We start from the raw sequence: 19,280 nt of genomic DNA on the forward strand, positions 1-19,280 counted from the left end.
TAATGATTCGGCAGGATGAAGAATATATATTGGCCTGAATCAGACCAAGCTCCGCTCTGAACAATACATTCATTTGCGAGATGCAGTTATAAATGACGGTAATACCACAAACGTTGGAAGATTAACAATTTTACCTTCGTCATATGCTGGCAGTCCCCGTCATATGCATGAATATGCTCAAGATGCTATTGCGTATGTTCGTCTCTATGGTCGTCCAGGTTTATTTATTACATATACATGTAATCAATCTTGGGACGAGATACTGCAGCTTTTACTTCAAGGACAATCGGCGGTTCATAGGCATGACATTACGGCCCGTGTCTTCCGGCAAAAGTTGAAATCACTGATAAAATACATAGTAAAACTTGAAGTGTTTGGGTCAGTGCGATGCTGGATGTACTCAGTGGAGTGGCAAAAACGAGGTTTGCCACACGCACATATACTAATCTGGCTACATAAAAAAATTACTTAGAACGAAATTGATGATGTGATTTCCGCTGAAATACCTGATAAAAATGTCGATAAGGGGTTACATGATATTATTGTAAAAAATACGATACATGGGCCTTGCGGTGCACTGAACGAAAATTCACCATGCATGGCCAAAGGAAGGTGCACAAAGCAACATCCTCGACTTTTAGTATCCAACACAATTACTGGCAATGATGGTTACCCACAATATAGAAGAAGATCTACTGAAGATGGCGGTAAAACAGCAATAATAAAGAAGCGTAACGGTACCACCATCGAAGTAGATAACCAGTGGGTTGTTCCATATTCCCCATTATTATCAAAAACATTTAATGCACACATAAACGTTGAATACTGTAACTCCGTAAAGGCAATCAAATACATATGTAAATACGTCAACAAAGGCAGTGACATGGCAGTTTTCGGCTTGCAGCCCGAAATCAAAGATTTCGACGAAATCGTACAATATCAGGCTGGAAGATATGTCCGAAGATATACTCCATCGAAAACAGTTAGAGACGTCAGATATGACTTTTGATTTTACATCAGAAATTTATAACTACACTTTAGTTATTATAGAAGATTTGTGCGTACGTATGGCAAACAAACCTCTTCAGGATTTGGGAATGCCTTCACCTAACCGTATCGCTGCTGTTTTGACATGTGTAGAATTGGATCGTGAACAAAGTTACAGTACGAGTGATCTATTGTCGTATCTACAAAATAACATTTCCAAGTTAACGTCGGAACAAAAAGACATTTATGATACGATAATGCATTGTGTCGATAACAACGTTGGAGAAATTTTCTTTTTGGATGCGCCAGGAGGTACTGGTAAAACGTTTGTGATAAAACTGATTCTGGCATCAATTCGATCAAAAAATGATATAGTGTTGGCAATTGCGTCGTCCGGAATAGCCGCAACATTGCTGCCTGGTGGAAGAGCTGCTCATTCCGCTTTGAAATTGCCTCTGAATTTGCATTCTACAGAAACTCCCACGTGCAATATTTCCAAATCATCTGGGATGGGTAAAGTATTGCAGCAATGCAAACTTATTATTTGGGATGAGTGCACAATGGCACACAAAAAATCGCTCGAGGCTCTGGATCAATGCTTGAAAGATTTGCGAGGGAAGTCAAAACCCTTCGGCAGCACATTAATATTGCTTGCGGGAGATTTCAGGCAAACATTACCTATAATACCTAGATCAACTCCTGCAGACGAAATGAATGCTTGCCTGAAAAATTCTAATTTATAGGCACACGAAAAATATTAAAATTAACTACAAATATGCGTGTCCGATTGCAAAACGATGACTCTGGTCAAACATTTTCAGATCAATTGCTGGCAATTGGAAACGGAAAGCTCCCAGTAGACTCAATTTCAGGACGTATACAACTACCTGCTGATTTCTGTAATTTAGTGACGTCCAAAAATGAATTGATTGAAAAAGTATTTCCAAATATTCTAAAAAATTATAAAAAAAAATAAATGGCTAAGTGAAAGAGCGATTCTCGCACCCAAAAATATAGACGTCCACGAAATCAACAATATTGTTTTGACCAAGATTCGAGACCAGGCAGTCCTTTACAAGTCAGTCGACACAGTTTTGGAACCAAATGAAGCGGTTAATTATCCATCTGAATTTTTAAATTCCATAGATCTTTCAGGGTTTCCACCACACGTGCTACAACTAAAAATAGGCGTACCAATAATACTTTTAAGAAATATCAACCCACCAAAGCTTTGCAATGGCAAGCGACTTGCCGTAAAAAAAAGAACAATGGAAAACCTAATAGAGGCCACAATCTTGACAGGGCCTTTTGAGGGTGAGGCTGTTCTTATTCCTCGCATTCCCATGATTCCAACGGATCTGCCTTTTCAATTTAAAAGATTGCAATTCCCAATTCGATTAGCATTTGCAATCACCATTAACAAAGCTCAAGGTCAGTCATTAGAAAAATGTGGTATAGATCTTAATACTGATTGTTTTTCCCATGGACAATTGTACGTTGCATGTTCGAGGGTCGGTAAACCTGACAATCTATTTATATGCAGCGACAATTGGACAGCGAAGAATGTTGTATATTCGCAAGTTTTACGCAGTTAATTTGTATTGTATCTATCTATCTATCTATCTATATAAAAACGAGTTGTGTGTATGCATGTTTGTTTGTTTGTAAAAAGAGCGTTTGCATATGACGTCATTATTAGTACATACGGCTTTGTATATGCACAGACAATGGGAAAGCCAAGAATGATGTATATTCGCAATTTTTACGTAGTTTAACTCCTGCAGACGAAATGAATGCTTGCCTGAAAAATTCTAATTTATGGGCACACGTAAAAATATTAAAATTAACTACAAATATGCGTGTCCGATTGCAAAACGATGACTCTGGTCAAACATTTTCAGATCAATTGCTGGCAATTGGAAACGGAAAGCTCCCAGTAGACTCAATTTCAGGACGTATACAACTACCTGCTGATTTCTGTAATTTAGTGACGTCCAAAAATGAATTGATTGAAAAAATATTTCCGAATATTCTAAAAAATTATAAAAATAAGGGTGAGGCTGTTCTTATTCCTCGCATTCCCATTATTCCAACGGATCTGCCTTTTCAATTTAAAAGATTGCAATTCCCAATTTGATTAGCATTTGCAATCACCATTAACAAAGCTCAAGGTCAATCATTAGAATAATGTGGTATAGATCTTAATACTGATTGTTTTTCCCATGGACAATTGTACGTTGCATGTTCGAGGGTCGGTAAACCTGACAATCTATTTATATGCAGCGACAATTGGACAGCGAAGAATGTTGTATATTCGCAAGTTTTACGCAGTTAATTTGTATTGTATCTATCTATCTATCTATCTATATAAAAACGAGTTGTGTGTATGCATTTTAGTTTGTTTGTAAAAAGAGCGTTTGCATATGACGTCATTAATAGTACATACGGCTTTGTATATGCACAGACAATGGGAAAGCCAAGAATGTTGTATATTCGCAATTTTTACGTAGTTTGAAACACATATATAAATCTATCTATATTCACAGGTGGGACACAGGGACACAACTACAATGGCGCGTAACTAATATGGCGCGTAACGATTTACGCGCGCGGGGGGGCTTGGGGGGGCGCGAAGCGCCCCACCAACTAGGTGTTGGGGTGGCGCGAAGCGCCTCCCCAACAGCTAGTATATATATATATATATATATATATATATATATATATATATATATATATATATATATATATATATATATATATATATATATATATATATATATATATATATATATATATATATATATATCTATATATATATAAAAATAAGTTGTCTGTGTGTTATGTCTGTCAAGCGACGTCATGTCAACAAGTCGTCATGAAGTTAGTTGTCCTCATGTTTGTTATGATGATGACGTCATTAAAAGTATTTAAGAAAATCGTTCAAAGACAAAGTTTTAATTGTAAGAAAATCGTGGACGGAAAAATGTTTAATTGTAAAATGACTGAAGAACCTACAATGGCAACAGCCGAGGAAGCTGCTCAAAGAGTCTATGCCAAAAAACTTGTGGCTGATAGAGAAAGTAAGAAAAGAAAGCGTGCCGAGGAATCACAAGAACAGCAAGAAAACAGGCTTGCGGCTAAAGAACGCAAAACCGCACAGTTAGATGAAAATCCACCTGGACAGCGAGAGTCAAAACATATCAAAACTGAAAATGATAGCGATGATGATAGGGTTTGGGATTTTGACTTGGATAAGGTCATCAATGCCTACCAGATTGTAGTTAAAAAAACAAAGGTTCGGTGATATGTATTTCATAGTGACACTGAAAAATAAAGAAGAAAAAGAAAACTGAAAAAAGAAAAAAGGTAAAAAAGTAAAAAAAAACTAAAAAGAAAAAACACTTAAAGAAAAATTACAGATCGGGACACAAATGACGACCGGGACAGAGGGAATATATATGACGACCGGGACACTCAAAGAGAAATTACAGACTGGGATACCGGGACACAAATGACGACCGGGACACAGGGAATATAAATGACGACCAGGGCACAGGTATTTAAGAAAATCGTTCAAAGACAAATTTTTAATTGTAAGAAGGTCGCTGAAAGAGGAATTTCTAATTATAAAATGACTGAAGAACCTACAATGGCAACAGCCGAGGAAGCTGCTCAAAACGAATGTATTCAAGCCGAAGTAGCTGAGTTGGTAAAGCGTTATGTTCCAGGTTCTAGGTCTGAGAGGTTTCAGGCTCGAACCTTGGCTTTAGTATTAATACAAAAGAAGAAAAAAAAACTGATAAAGGAAAAAACTACACAAAAAACTAAAAAGAAAATACTAAAGAAGCTAAAAAACTAAAAAAAAACTAAAAAAAAGAGTAAAAAACTAAAAACTAAAAAGAAAAAAACTAAAAAAAACTAAAAAAGGTAAAAACTACAAAAAAAAACTAAAAAGAAAAAAAACTAAGAACTAATAAAAAAACTAAAAAAACTAAAAACTGAAAAAGAAAATAAGACTAAAAAAAGGAAAAAACTGAAAAATAAAGGAGAAAAAGAAAACTAAAAGCTGGGACACAGGGAATATAAATGACGACCGCGACACTCAAAGAGAAATTACAGACTGGGACACTGGGACACAAATAACGACCGGGAGATATAAATGACGACCGGGACACTCAAAGATAAATTACAGACCGGGACACCAGGACACAAATGACGACCGGGACACAGGAAATATAAATGACGACCGGGGTGCTCAAAGAGAAATTACAGACTGGGACACTGGGACACAAATGACGACCAGGATATTTGGAATATAAATGACGACCGGGACACAGGGACACAACTACAACGGGGATGCCGGGGGCACAGGGGGATATATAAATGACGACCGGGACACTCAAAGATAAATTACAGACCGGGACACCGGGACACAAATGACGACCGGGACACAGGGAATATAAATGACGACCAGGACGCTCAAAGAGAAATTACAAACTGGGACACTGGGACACAAATGACGACCGGGATACTGGGAATATAAATGACGGCCGGAACACAGGGACACAACTACAACGGGGATGTCCGGGGCATAGGGGGATATATAAATGACGACGGGGACACAGGGAATGTTTGATTAGCAATCACCATCAACAAAGCTCAAGGGCAATCATTAGAATAATGAGATATAGATCTGAATACGGATTGTTTTATGGACAATTTTATGTTGCTTGTTCAAGAGTCGGTAAACCTGACAATCTATTTATATGCACAGACAATGGGACATCGAAGAATGTTGTATATTCGCAAGTTTTACGTAGTTAAAAACATATATATATATATATATATATATATATATATATATATATATATATATATATATATATATATATATATATATATATAACGAAAAGAGAAATCTTTTCTCTTTTATCTATATTCACAGGTGGGACACAGGGACACAACTAAAATGGCGCGTAACTAATATGGCACGTAACGACTTACGCGTGTGGGGGGGCTTGGGGGCCCCCCCACACGCGAAGCGCCCCCACCAACTATGTGTTGGGGTGGCGCGAAGCGCCACCCCAACAGCTGGTTAATTTATAAAACGTAATCATGCTTTACAAAATTTGTAGTTGACTAATGGTTTTAAAAATGACAGTATAATATCTTTTTTACGAAGACTTTTTCACTGAATATTAAAAACAAATCGTGAAAATAAACCTGCTGCATGTAAAGTGTAAACACTAAAAATATAAATACAAAGAGCTATAGAATAGATCAATATGCAATGGAAGACAACACACTTTTACATTTCTTATCCAGTTTTAAATGCATCCTTTCAACTTGTAATAAAAATTGGTATTTCTATTCGGCAAAAAAAGTTCCACTTAGTTTTTTAATTGAAATCAAGATAATACAAAAAATTATTTATGTACTATTTTATTTACTATTTGATGGGATACAAAATCTGTTTTTCCGGCAGCCAACCACTCTTTACGACACAGTTCAACTAGGGACATTTTGAAAGAATTTTACATAGTTCAATGCAGAAAAAAACTGTTAATCAAATTTATTCTATTTACCAATTTTATTCACCGAACCGTCCTAGCCGAGTGGTTATCAAGCTAGATTTCAAATCTTTCGTCCACGTGTGGACAGAGATTTGAATCTTAGTGTCGTTGGTTATTTGCTTTGAAATGGAGATGTGGATTGAATCTGTAAGCCAGAGTAGACCCATCTCTAAATGGGTACCTGGAGACATCTAGTCATGCTGAACAGGAAAGGTGTGTGAAAGCACAGAATGGTTGCCATCTCCTCCCCCTCCCCCCATTGCACTTCTTTGCTCAAGGGCTATGAAACGAAGATTAGGACCGCCAGTAAGTACTGTAAAATTCGATTCTGCGTTCTTTACCTTGTTAATCGATTACCTTTAAAAGGAATTCAATTGGAAATTTGATTATTAAGCAGTGCTATGGAATGTTTAATTTCTTTTTAGCTTCTTATCCCACAGCTCTTGCAAGAAAGAATTTATTCTTGAAAAACTGAAAGTCATCAAAACGAAAGGTAAAATCATCCAATTCGTATTGTTCTGAATGTTTGAGCATTTTTTTTGTTTTTTGTTTTTTTGTTCTACCATTACTTCTTATGGTTATTTATGAGAGATTTCATTCAATCTCTAGCTATAATTCATCGAAACAAATTATCCTTCCCTGAACGTTTCTGTGAGAAGGCACCACTTTAGTATGGTGTAGGAAGTCTGCCATATACAATTGTAAGCATATGTACAATAATATACCTCTTCATTTGATCATTTAATTACTCTTTAACTTGATTGGCACAGTTTGAGCTAACTTGGTCATGCAGTTTTAGCTAAACCGATCTGACAATTTAGGTGAAGAAGCATATTTGCTCATGTCGCTCCATACTTACAGTTTGTCACCACTAAATGTTTGATTGAAAGGTCTGTGGTCGGCTATTGCGTGTTTACCACCTTAAATAGGATTTTGCTGGTACTTCAGAGAAAGAAAGGGGATAGTATGGATTAAGAGAGTTCATCAGAAGTTCAAGTTCAGGTACCTTAATGCTCTGCCGGGATCAAGTAGCAGTGCTGGTAAATACAAATATTTTGATAGTGTGACCAACTTTACTTTTTGCCCGGGGCGTAATTTGCTACGGAGAAGAGGAGTAATCATCTCCCCCCCAACCACAGTTTTAACCCCTCCCAGCTGAAATTAATCGTCTTCAAAAATATTATAAAAGCTAAGATAAGCCTACAAAATTCAAGCATCCACAGAAACAGATTAGTTTTCCTTAGTATGCCTTTGCCTTTATGGTCCCATATCGCTCATTTTTCACTGTCATTTTCACTTGAATTGAGAAAATTGGCTTCAACCCCCCCCCCCTAGGATTTTACTGAGATTATGAAAACAATTTTGGTAGAGGGGGGAGGTTATCAATTATCAGGAGAAAGGAAGTCTTCATTTGGCCATCACAGTAAATGTGTATTATGCATGGTTTTCAGTACTTAAGGTGGAAGGTCTGAACTCTAAAACCTCAGCTGCGAATTACATAAGTTAGTATTTGGTATTTATGACGTCCTCCAATTGATCAATACTTTAGCGAGAAAAGAAGCTTCTGATATTTACTTAATAATGCAATTATGAACATGGTAAACACAACAGCAAACAGAAATGACTGAAGAAATTTCTACCCACCCCCCTAAAAAAATATTCATCAGAGGTACCACCCAGAAAATTTTATTTTTACCTAAGTATATATTTTGTGGTATCAAACTTCCTCTCCTTTTGTAAATCCTTCTTCTTTATGGTCAGATCAATACCACCTGCGACAATTAGCAATGATTTATTATTAAAGAGAAAACAAATAAGCCAGGGATCATTACTTGCATTCTATGTTGTTTTGAAGGTACGCAAGTACAGGCAAAGTCAGGCTTTTAGACTGAAAATTATTACATCTGCAGACAACACGTATCCCTTTTTGACAGACAAAACACACAAGACAGATGTTGCATGTGATTGATGCCAACAAATTTAATCTTGATATTTTTGTTTGTTTTTCTTCCTCTTTTTTTTATCAGGATCAAAGGTCTGAAACTTGTGTCATGAAGTTTGTGTCTTCATCTTCATTTATCGTAAATTATGCCTTTAAGGTATGATCGTTAAAAGCAATTTGAATGTTGTATTGTCTTGGGAAATTTATTTCGTTTTGATTTCACATGAGTTTATCTTAATAACAGGTGTAATACTTGAGGGAGCTTGGGAGATAGAAACCTCCCTGCGAAGAGTATTGGAAAGTTCACGCCCCACATAAGATCCGTAAAAAAATAACCCTATGGTTAGATTTAACATAATCAGCTCCAATAGCCCTTCAACAGAAGAAATTTTTTGGCAACAATCGATGGAAAAAAAAATTATACTTTTATTCTGGGAATGTTTTTCAAGGTGGGTGGTGAAAAATCTATAACTGCTTTGGTCCTTAGTAAAATTTAATATAATATTCAGTGCAAGTAAAATTCAATGAAATTACTGGAGCAAGATAAGCTCAATAGTTCTTTTAGTGGAAGGGGGTCCCTTCCTGCAGAAAAGTAAGGCATGAAAGCAACAAAAAATACACATTTTAGAGTTACAAAACTATAATCATAAATTATATCCTAGCTCTGGCTACGATTGGGTCAGCCAAAAAAAGATCATAAAAGTTTTAGTCCCATTCCCCTTTCTCCGAAAACCTAATCAGCCCTGTATCACAATGAAATTTACTCTAATTGGAAGGTCCTACTCGGAAGGAGAAAAAAAAAGTATTTTTACTATGTAGTATTTTAACAATGAAAATTATATACAATTTACTCCGATTTTTTTTTCGATCTTGTTTTGTCTTTTCTTGTTCCAAGTCTAAGTTCAACTAAATTAAGCAGAATTTGACTTAATTTCCAGGAAGTCCAATTTATTAATCAAATTTATGACTACATCCAGTCATAGTAGGAAAAGGTGAATTAATTTTAAACTTAAAATAAAACAAACGAGAGAATTATATTAAAAACAATGTTTAACTTCATAAATTTTCACAAAACGGCATAATCATATGAAAAAGAGGTAATTCACTTCTTCATTATAAGTTTCAGCGGAATCTTTGATTTTGTCTTCCATAATTATTTTTTTTTTCAAAAATGTCGGTCGAGATAAATATCTGTGGAACATACTATTGTGATAACCTCAAAGACTTCTACGTTGTTCTTTGTTTGTACCTAGCTCATATAACGATTATGGGTAAGGACAAGGTGTATTTTATTCAGAACAGAGTTTCAATTAACTTTAATAGCCAAACAATGTTGTTAACAAAGTACTATATACATATACATATATATATATATATATATATATATATATATATATATATATATATATATATATATATATATATATATATATATATATATATATATATATATATATATATATAAGTTTAGTCTTTTTCTGTTTTTTACAGTTTATCTTGCTTTCAAACACTATAAGTTTTTTGTTTTTGTACCGTCCAATGCACGGTTTTCCTCGGTTCTACTCTTAGAATGACTTAAGTGTGCAGGTACTGACATAGACAATTTCAGTGATAGATTAAATGATTCACTATTGAAAGGGATTAAATTTTGAAAGTTGGGATTCAAGATATAACCAAAGTTAAGAGACTCCGTTTCTTTCCATCGAATCCGTTACTTTTGATTTCAGCTATGTAAAATCAGTACATAACTACAAAAACAATGTGCAATAATAAGTATATAGCTTTACGGTGATAGCTGAAAAAAAAATGAATCTATGGAGCCATATCTTGTGGATAGGATTTGAGTTGAACTGGAAAGATTTGACCCAATCTTTCTCCGAAAGGGGATTATCCAGTTCATAAAGTTAGAACTTATTTGATCAACATAATAACGGTTGATTTTATGTAATGAATTTAATATAACGATAAATACAATATTGAATATAATAATGTTGGTTCATTTTGCACGCTAAAAAATGTTGAGTTTTGTCTATGTTGGAAGATTTAAAATGTAATAAAAGGAATAGAACCATGCTAATCCTGATTCTCTCATATCAGTACTTCTATAATCAGTTTTTAATCTATTTTTTCTTTAACTATTATAATTTAAGATAAAGCGTTGGGGTTAATTTGAAAATCATTATTCACCTCAGTCAAATTTCATCGTATTAGGATATTGATAGCTTAAATTTAAGACACAAAGGCAACATAAAACAAAATCAATTTTCCACCGGTTGTTTAGGAGGTGGTGGACAATTATACCTCATATTTACACAGGTCAACTCAGGTGGTGTGGCACAAGTACATTTAAGGCACTCCTCGCTGGTTAATAATTGTTCTCCTAACTCAAACCTAACATCGCCAAACATGCAGAAAGGTGATACCGCTATAGGCAAAGTTGCTACTGGAATCTTTCCTGGAATTCCAACCTGTATAAAAGGACCACTTCGATTGTAAGTTGCTGAATAATTTGCTCTACTTTCAAAAACTTTGTCGATAGCTATAGGAAGAGTCCTCACAGGCATTTTTCCTGGTAATCCAATTTCTATAAAAGGTCCAGTGCGATTATAAGTTGCTGAATAGTCTGTCTTAGACTCTAAGGTCTTGTCGATAGCTATAGGAAGAGTCATAACAGGCATTTTTCCTGGCACCCCAACCTGTATAAATGGTCCATTCCTTTTGTAAGTTGCTTGATCGGCCGTTTCGCTTTCATTTGGGATCTCTTCGCCTTCTTCTCCAGAAAGTGCACTTGCACTATCACCAGGATTTTCTTTAGTATCTTCAGCTGACTCAGTTTCATTAAATCGTTCTACCTTTTTAATACCATCTAAAGCATATTCTGAAGGACATTTGTACTTATAAGGGCAGCACACTTTTTCATCATAAACAGGAACGCATCCTGGGCTTGGTAGTCTAATGTTACACAAAATGGTGCGACAACCAGGTCCGAAAATCCCGTTAAATTCTGGTGTACACGTGCACATTTGACATGGTGCATCAGGCTCTCTCGGGTAAAATCTTTCACCTTCAATATATGACTTATTATTGTAATTACAAATTGGTGCTTCAACAGTGTTATCTGTGCTTTCATTTGTTTCATCATCAGCTTCTTCGGTTTTGCAGCTGACAAAATCTGTGGCGCAACAGTCATTCGGCTTATAAATTCTCTTGCAAGATTCTTTTCCTGGCTCAAGCCACCCTAATTGCTCAGGACATTCAACGCTTGCGCATGTAATTGTTGTATTATTTGGTGACTGAGAATCATCCTGACAGAAACATCCTTGCTGACAAGGATAATCTTCTGATTTTTCTGGAATTTGTTCCCCTATTTCATAAAAATTCCCATTATAGTAGCATTTGTTCTGAAAGACAGATGAATTTGGACATTTGTAATAACTAGGACAGCATTCTTTCTTCAAGTACACTGGCCGACATCCTCTTTGTGCATAATGCTGGTAAAGTCTCCAATTGCATTTCACTGAATCACACATATCAACCTCTGTGGATTGCATGCGTCGAATATTTACTTTAGTCTTACATGTTCTTTCACATTCATGTATGTCCGGAAAATTATTTTCATTTCCTTCACATCCGCCATAAGTAAATTCTTGACAAGCGTTTGTTGTTTTATTAAATCCGTACCTAGTATAAGTTCCAAAGCAGGGACCTTCTGCAATAGGGTCATCACAGAAACTTGACCCTGATTGAGCACCCCGAAGCTTGCTATGCAATCCGCACGTTTTCATACATTGCTTCTTTGATTTAAAAAGGTTATCTGTGCCCCCGCAACCTCCATATATGTAAGGCTTACATTTTTCATTTTCTGAGTCGTAGGTCCAGCGAGCAAAGGATGCTTTGCACCTCCTACTCCCTAATTCTGGAACTTGTTTACAGATTTCCGGTAGCTCACGTTCTTTTGGTGCTTCGTTCATGAGTTTTCTGCAGCTGTGAACACAACTTTCTAAATTTTCAAAGTTATTTCTGTTTCCCCAACAGCCACCATACCCAAATTGTGTGCAGGTTTTGGTCCTTGAGTTAAAATAGAATCTCTTGTCGTGCATTCGGCATGGTCCAATGTCTTTCGGCAGAAAACAAATTTCTTCTTCTTCTTTGATAGCAACTTCTTCGTTTGAATGCTCCGTAGTTTCTTCAGCTTCTTTATTTAAACCTTCCGTACTTTCTTCTAAAAGCAAAAAGTCTAGTTAACTTTAGTAATTATTGCGTACAAGACACCAAAATAAACATTTATAAACACTTGGTAGGGGGCAAGCGAAAGAGTTTTTCAAAGGGGGAGGCACTTCGAAATGATTGGGAAGATATAGACATTTTAAGAGAAATTGTTAAAGGTTAGTCTTAGTTGTCTATAGTTTTATTTGCTCGTTATAAAGATTGTAGATCACACAGTAAGGCCGATAAATCTGGGGTGACGAAGATCACGATGATTGCACGAGTCAGAGGAGCTTACGTTAAAACAAAATCCCACAAAACATCTGAATTGTAGATGCCAGGTGAGGTAGAAGAACGCCTAATCCTGCTGCAAGTACAACTAAGTAAGCAAGTAAGTAGATCACAAAAGAAGCTGTTTGGAAAAGGAGATTCAATCCCACACTATAGATATTAAAGAAAGATTAATTGGGACGCGTTTTCTGGGTGAAAAAATGCGCTACCATAAATGTGATGCTAAGTAATCCATATGAAGCGAAGCCAAAGGAAGGGTGTCTTGAATAGGGTGGGAAGATGGTATAAGAAACAATTAAAAACAAGTTAGACTATAATAAGGAACAAGACGCGAAGGACTGAATAAAGCGGGGAGGGGGAAGAATTTCAGTGTGCTGAACGTAGATAACTTTGAGCTGTGGCTAGTTGTTAGCAGTTGAAGACTAAAAACTGCAAAAAATGATCTTCTAAGGCTTAGATTGGCATGAGGTTTTACTTTTTTCTACATAAGACATCATTTTGCAGTGCATATTTTATAATTTTGAATTTTTCTAGTTAAAAAGTGGCTGTATAATTGATAATAGTCGAGATAGAGTCTATAAGTTTTTATTTTACGTTATGTCTTAATTGAAGACATTGAAATATTTCCAATCTTTGTGATTGAAGATCACAACTTAGGCCCTTGACATCTCGTCTCCTCTCCCTACCCACTATTGCAAGGAAAAAGGTTTGTGAGTTACATCTTGTTTAAATCAGGATCAAATAAGTATTTTCAATCTGTGTGATTGGAGGCGTAAAATGGGACCTTTACCCCCCCCCCCCCGTTTTTTATAGCCAAACATTGAAACAATGTAGGTAAAGGTTCTCCTCCCTTAAAATTGAAATTCCAACTCATTACTCTCCAATTCAAATTTCCAATTTCGTAGTATAAAGAGTACTAAAACCATAGGATTTTGCTTATGGTTTCCGGCTGTCTAAAAATCAGCCTAAAACCGGCCGATTTTGTAAAAACTTTAAGGCGCAAGCCGATATTTTGGCTTTTTAGTAAAAGAAATTATTAAAAACATAAAACCCTCCGGTAATTAATGCAAAATAAGAGAACCAATAATACAAAAAGGAAAAAAAAACGAAGTTCATATATCCGTAAAAAAAATTAAACAGAGGTAAATAGTGCGTAAAAGTCAACTCAAATGAAAGGTTAAAATTTAAATCGATAGAAATTACTATGAAACAGACAGATAAATGAAGCCTTAACACACAGAAATCAAAATGAATAACTAAGTCAATCTTCAAACAAACAGAAATTACTTTGACTGAGTAAATAGAACCAAAAACGAGTAAAATTCCCACAAAATAATGGTGGTAATGACCAGTAAAGTGTCACATTTGGCTAGAGTGTCATTTGGATTTCACTGAAACGATTGGCTTTGAGCAGTTTGTTTTTACGTCAAAAAACCAACTTTAAGATCAAAACAATCAAGTTTTGAGGAAAACATGAGCAATTTTAAAATAAATACGTTTTTCACTCCTAATTTAGTTTTAATTTAGTGAAAAGGATAGTTTATAGTGTTTTTTCTCTTTCTTTGTTTTGGGGGGGGTTCCACTTTATTGAAAATTGATATTGAAATTAAAACTTAAACATGAAACGGTGTTTTTGGGGTAATGTCCTGAAATTTCTGCAAACTTCAGCGCTTAGAAGGTTTGGAGGTAGTGAAGTCCGTTAAAGGGATTTTTTTCTGTGTATAAAGAAAATAAAGAAAATCTATAAAATTTCAAAGAAAAAATTTGCAATTTCTTAAAATAATTACATTAGTGACCTTTAATTTAGTTTCACTATTTCAAAAGAATAGTTTTTTTCTTAGTAATTTTCCTTTTGATTCAACTTCATTCAAAAATGCTTAAATAAAGATTAAGCATTAAATGGTATTTTTGGAGTAAAGTCCTGATATCTCGAAAAAACGTATATTAACTCCAGAGTTCAGAAGGCTTAAGGGTAATGAAGTTTCTTTGAAAGGAAGTCTTTTTCATGTAAAAAAAATAAGACAATAATTTATCCAAAAATTATTTTACCCTTTCGTTAGGGTGTGATTGTGTAAAGGGGTAATGAAACAATGCCCAGAGACGCGGTATTTGTATCAGCAATGAAAAGTAGCGGATATATTTATATGGTGGCCAGTGTTTACGCCCTGGAAAATATCTCCTCCCCCCGTAAAATAGCTCCCCCGGAAAATACCCACAAAAAATGCCCTCTCGCGGAAAGTACCTAACCCCCCCGTCGCTTATTGGTTTCCAATCACTTACGACTTATAAAAAAAGAGACTAGAACTCTCAGTTTCTGATCGAATGGGCCCTTTCTTAAGTTTCTGCGACCGTGAGGTGGAGGTGTGGATGAGGAAGGGACTGTCCTCTCCTGTATAAGTTCTGCTCATTTTGGGGTTTTAATATTACTCTTTACTTTCAGAATACCTGCGTAAACCAGAAATACTGCCAGAAATCATAAGGGAGTAGATTTCAATTTTATATTTTTGATTCCTTTTTCAAAGTTTGCATTTTAAAAAGTTTTTAAACTTTCCCCCACCCCAAAAAAAACGACCCCCAACAAAAATCACAGTTGTGGCCATGGGGACTATACATTAATTTCTACCTCCCCTCGTCTCTCCCTTAGAACTAATTCTATATTTGTCTGATGGCTCAATGAGAGCTGGGATGTTTCGGCATTAAAATGTAATCTTTGAAGTATCTCCCTCCTTCCTTAACTACAAAACAGAGTACACCGTTGTAAAAGTTTAAGTGCCTTTTTAAGCTTTGCAATTTGTCCTTTGCTTACAAATAGCGTTTTTTATTGGGAAACACAAGGACATTTTTCGCGGGGGAGTTTTCTACAGGGAGGATTGTCTTTTTGAATTAAAATGGAATAGTTGTGTTGAGGTTCTTTCAGGTTATTCACTGTTAATCACGCTCGGATTTGCAATTATAATGGAAAATTTTCCATTATAATTTATAGTTAGGAAATATATTGGATATATTGAAATGTATTGGAAAAGGGGGAATTTTCAGTGGGGAGTAGAATTTTGGGAGCAAATTTTCTTTCAATGGAGACGAATTTTCCAGAAGGGGGGGTGAAGGGGATTTTCTAGGGAGCATTTTTCGCGGGAATATTTTTACTAGGTTTCAGCTATTGCTATTGCTACAAACATGAAAGGATTGAAGGTAATCATACATGAAGATTTTCGCGGTATTTGTATCAGCAATGAAAAGTAGCGGATAAGCATATGGCGGCCAGTGCTTACGCCTTGGAAAATATCCGGGATTTTTCGGTGGGGAGTACAGTTTTGGGAACAACCTTTTTTCAGTGGAAATGAATTTTCCAGGGGGGTGAGGTATTTTCCACGGAGGGAGGTATTTTCCATGGAAGGGGTATTTTCCGAGGGTATTTTCTGTGGAGGGTGTATTTTCTTGGGGTATTTTCTAGGTGGTATTTTCTGCGGGGACATTTTCAGGGGGATAAATTCGGTGGAGAGGGGGATATTTTCTAGGGGTATATCCCGGGGGGGGGGTAAACTCATAGAGCGAAATATATAATTTAGACCATATTGGACCTTATTAGAATGGGGGATTTGTGGTAGCAGTCATTCTACTTTGAAAGTGTTGAAGGGCGAACAAAATGCTACCTCTATTGGGTCTTACGGGGAAACTTAATAACAAAAAAAACTGGTCTTTTGGTGTCATAATATTTTTTTTCATAGGAGAAATCCCCATGCGTGATTGCCGAAATGAAATATGTTCTGAATCTATTAGAGATAAGCAAAATATGTATAGCTAATATTCGTTTGTATGTCTGATATAAACAGATTTAAGAGTCTGTCAATCTATCCTCATCACATCAATCCTTTTTTATTGCAATAAAATTTAACAACTCAGATATATTTTGCAATTTACAAAAAGAAAGGAATGTGGATTGTTTAAAATAAGTATGAGGTAAACGTTTGCTACTTCCTTTACCAGATAGGCGGAAAAGCCTAATGCATCGACTATAATTTCGGCGGAAACAACCAGGGTTGGGCTCATTCTGCCTGAGTGAATTTTCATAATTGTATGAGCCAGAAAAAATTATATTTTTAGTTTTGTTAATTGAAAGCTTAATGAATAAACTAAAAATCACAAAGGAACGTATTATTCTAAAATACCGAGGACATCAAAATAGATAAAGTCCCCCCCCCCCACTTCTTCATCCATGTCAGGTCTACACAAACCTGAAAACAACGATTGTATAAGATTTTGCCTTTTTTTATTACAATTTATTAAGTTTTCAGTTCAGTATCACAGTTTTGTCTGTATACTATGAAAATAGATAAGCAAGATTTATTTGTGCTTTTCCAGCGTAAAAATTCAACCGTTAAGAATCTGTTGATTTTCAAGCATCTAAACCTTCAAAGGAAAGATACACCTTTTTAGACTGTTTGGTTTAGACTGTTTGGCATATTTTTAGCTTATTTTTTGTTGATTATTTTTTTTGCCTGCCTGCTACCGCAAACAGCCTAACTGCACATCAAGGTTCTTCTCATTGAAACTAAAACCCCCCATCTTTTTTAATTCCTTAGAATGTATGTAGCTGTTTAAGTCTTCATTTAACATTCAGACGGTCGGATTATATTTTCACTGTCTTTGGTACTGGAAAATATTTCCGAATCCATAATTTTTTTTTTTTTTTTGCTTTTCAAATATTACTGGTATTATTTTGTTTCGTGCAACTTTAACGAGCCATCTTATGTTATTTAAGAACTAAGTAAAGGATTTCAAATATTGACATTGGAATTTATTTTTACATAGTATAACGAAGGTAAATCAATAAATAGCCTGTTTTAAGTCAAAACTGTAATACGATACTTTTTGTCAAAATAAAGCTTTTGTCAATATTAAAACACACCACAATACTAAGATACGGTTTATTGATTGGTCTACTCTGCGTTCCTACCTCTCATTTGAGTCTCAAGATGAATGGACTCTGTTGATTTTCAAAGTTAGTTCTATAAACTTTTTTTTTTTGCTTTTTTTATTTCTAAGCATAGGATATTCGATACCTAGTAGTTATCTTAAAAAAAAAAAAATAAAAGGTATAATCTTAAAAATAAACTCTTACAATGATTTTTTTTTAAGTTTCCTATCGTTTTACATAATTTTCCCTGAATAATTTCAATAATCTTAACTGAATCTGTATATACAGTTTGTGAATATAAAAACAGCAAAGCCAAACAAAATTTTTACTTCATATCTTCACTTTCAGAAAACTCAAATTGTACTTCCTTTGTATTGAGCGAACCCATAAGCTATAAATGGGTATTTGATCTTAACCATGGCTTTTTTCTTTCAAGCTAAATATCGTTTTGTTTTATCTTGGACTAGCTAATAAAAACCTTGTGCAAACAGCTCTTCATAACTAACTATCAAAAAAACCAAAAAAGATACAATTGAAAACCCGATGTATATCTTTATAAGGTTTTCTTCTCAATAGGTGAAATTATGGATTGGTTCCAAAAATATTATCCAAAAGTTGCTTTTTTCCACAGCCTCCTATTTCTATTTATTTCCCCAGTTATTTAAAACAAAATCTTACCTGTATCTGAAAGCACAGTTTGTAAATTTAGCAACAGCAACAGTGTTAAAAGTTTCAGCTTCATATCTTGCCTTATACAAAACTCAAATCAAACTTCCTTTCCACCGATTGGATACAGGAGCTTTATATGCGCTTTCAATCTTAACCAAGACCCGTTTTTTCCAAGCTATTAAATAAAAAAAAACTAATTTTTTTAGCTGAAAGTAAGGAGCGACATTAAAACTTAAAACGAACAGAAATTACTCCGTATATGAAATGGGTTGTCCCCTCTGCAATTCCTCGCTCTTTACGCTAAAGCTTTTAATTGTTTTAAAAAGCAGAATTGTGGCAAAGAGTCGAACTTTAGCGTAAAGAGCGAGTAATTGCAGAGGGGACAACCCATTTCATATACAGAGTAATTTCTGTTCGTTTTAAGTTTTAATGTCGCTCCTTACTTTCAGCTAAAAAAATTAGTTTTTTTTTATTTAATTTCTGAACGTTTTTGAATTAATGCAAGTTTGGTTTTGGCTCTCCGCACATAAATTATTAAAATGAAATATGTATATTAATTCTTTTTTTTGGCTAAATGGCTTTCTCTTAGTTTTGATCAGACGATTTTGAGAAATAAGGGGTGGAGAAGGAGGCCTAGTTGCCCTCCAATTTTTCGGTTACTTAAAAAGGCAACTAGAAATTTTAATTTTTAACGAAC

At 35.1% G+C, this 19,280-nt stretch overlaps 1 protein-coding gene across 1 annotated transcript; it reads right to left on the reverse strand.

Moving 5' to 3' along the window:
- Nucleotides 1-9,433: 9,433 nt before the first annotated feature.
- On the reverse strand, nt 9,434-18,740 carry LOC136028973 (papilin-like). The gene is made up of 2 exons (XM_065706969.1): nt 18,593-18,740; nt 9,434-12,724 (listed from the first exon to the last, which is right to left on the reverse strand). The coding sequence occupies exons 1-2, from the start codon at nt 18,654-18,656 to the stop codon at nt 10,761-10,763; spliced, it is 2,028 nt and encodes a 675-aa protein (XP_065563041.1). The 5' UTR covers nt 18,657-18,740; the 3' UTR covers nt 9,434-10,760.
- Between the last annotated feature and the right edge of the window lie 540 nt (nt 18,741-19,280).

The sequence above is a fragment of the Artemia franciscana genome, chromosome 7 (assembly GCF_032884065.1).
Source record: "Artemia franciscana chromosome 7, ASM3288406v1, whole genome shotgun sequence".
NCBI lineage: Eukaryota > Metazoa > Arthropoda > Branchiopoda > Anostraca > Artemiidae > Artemia > Artemia franciscana.

Excerpts from the sequence above, each read along its gene's own strand:
- LOC136028973 (XM_065706969.1), bottom strand. The coding sequence starts at position 18,656 with ATGAAGCTGAAACTTTTAACACTGTTGCTGTTGCTAAATTTACAAACT. Across the intron at positions 12,725-18,592 it reads AACTGTGCTTTCAGATACAG|AAGAAAGTACGGAAGGTTTA; the intron begins GTAAGATTTTGT and ends TTTTGCTTTTAG.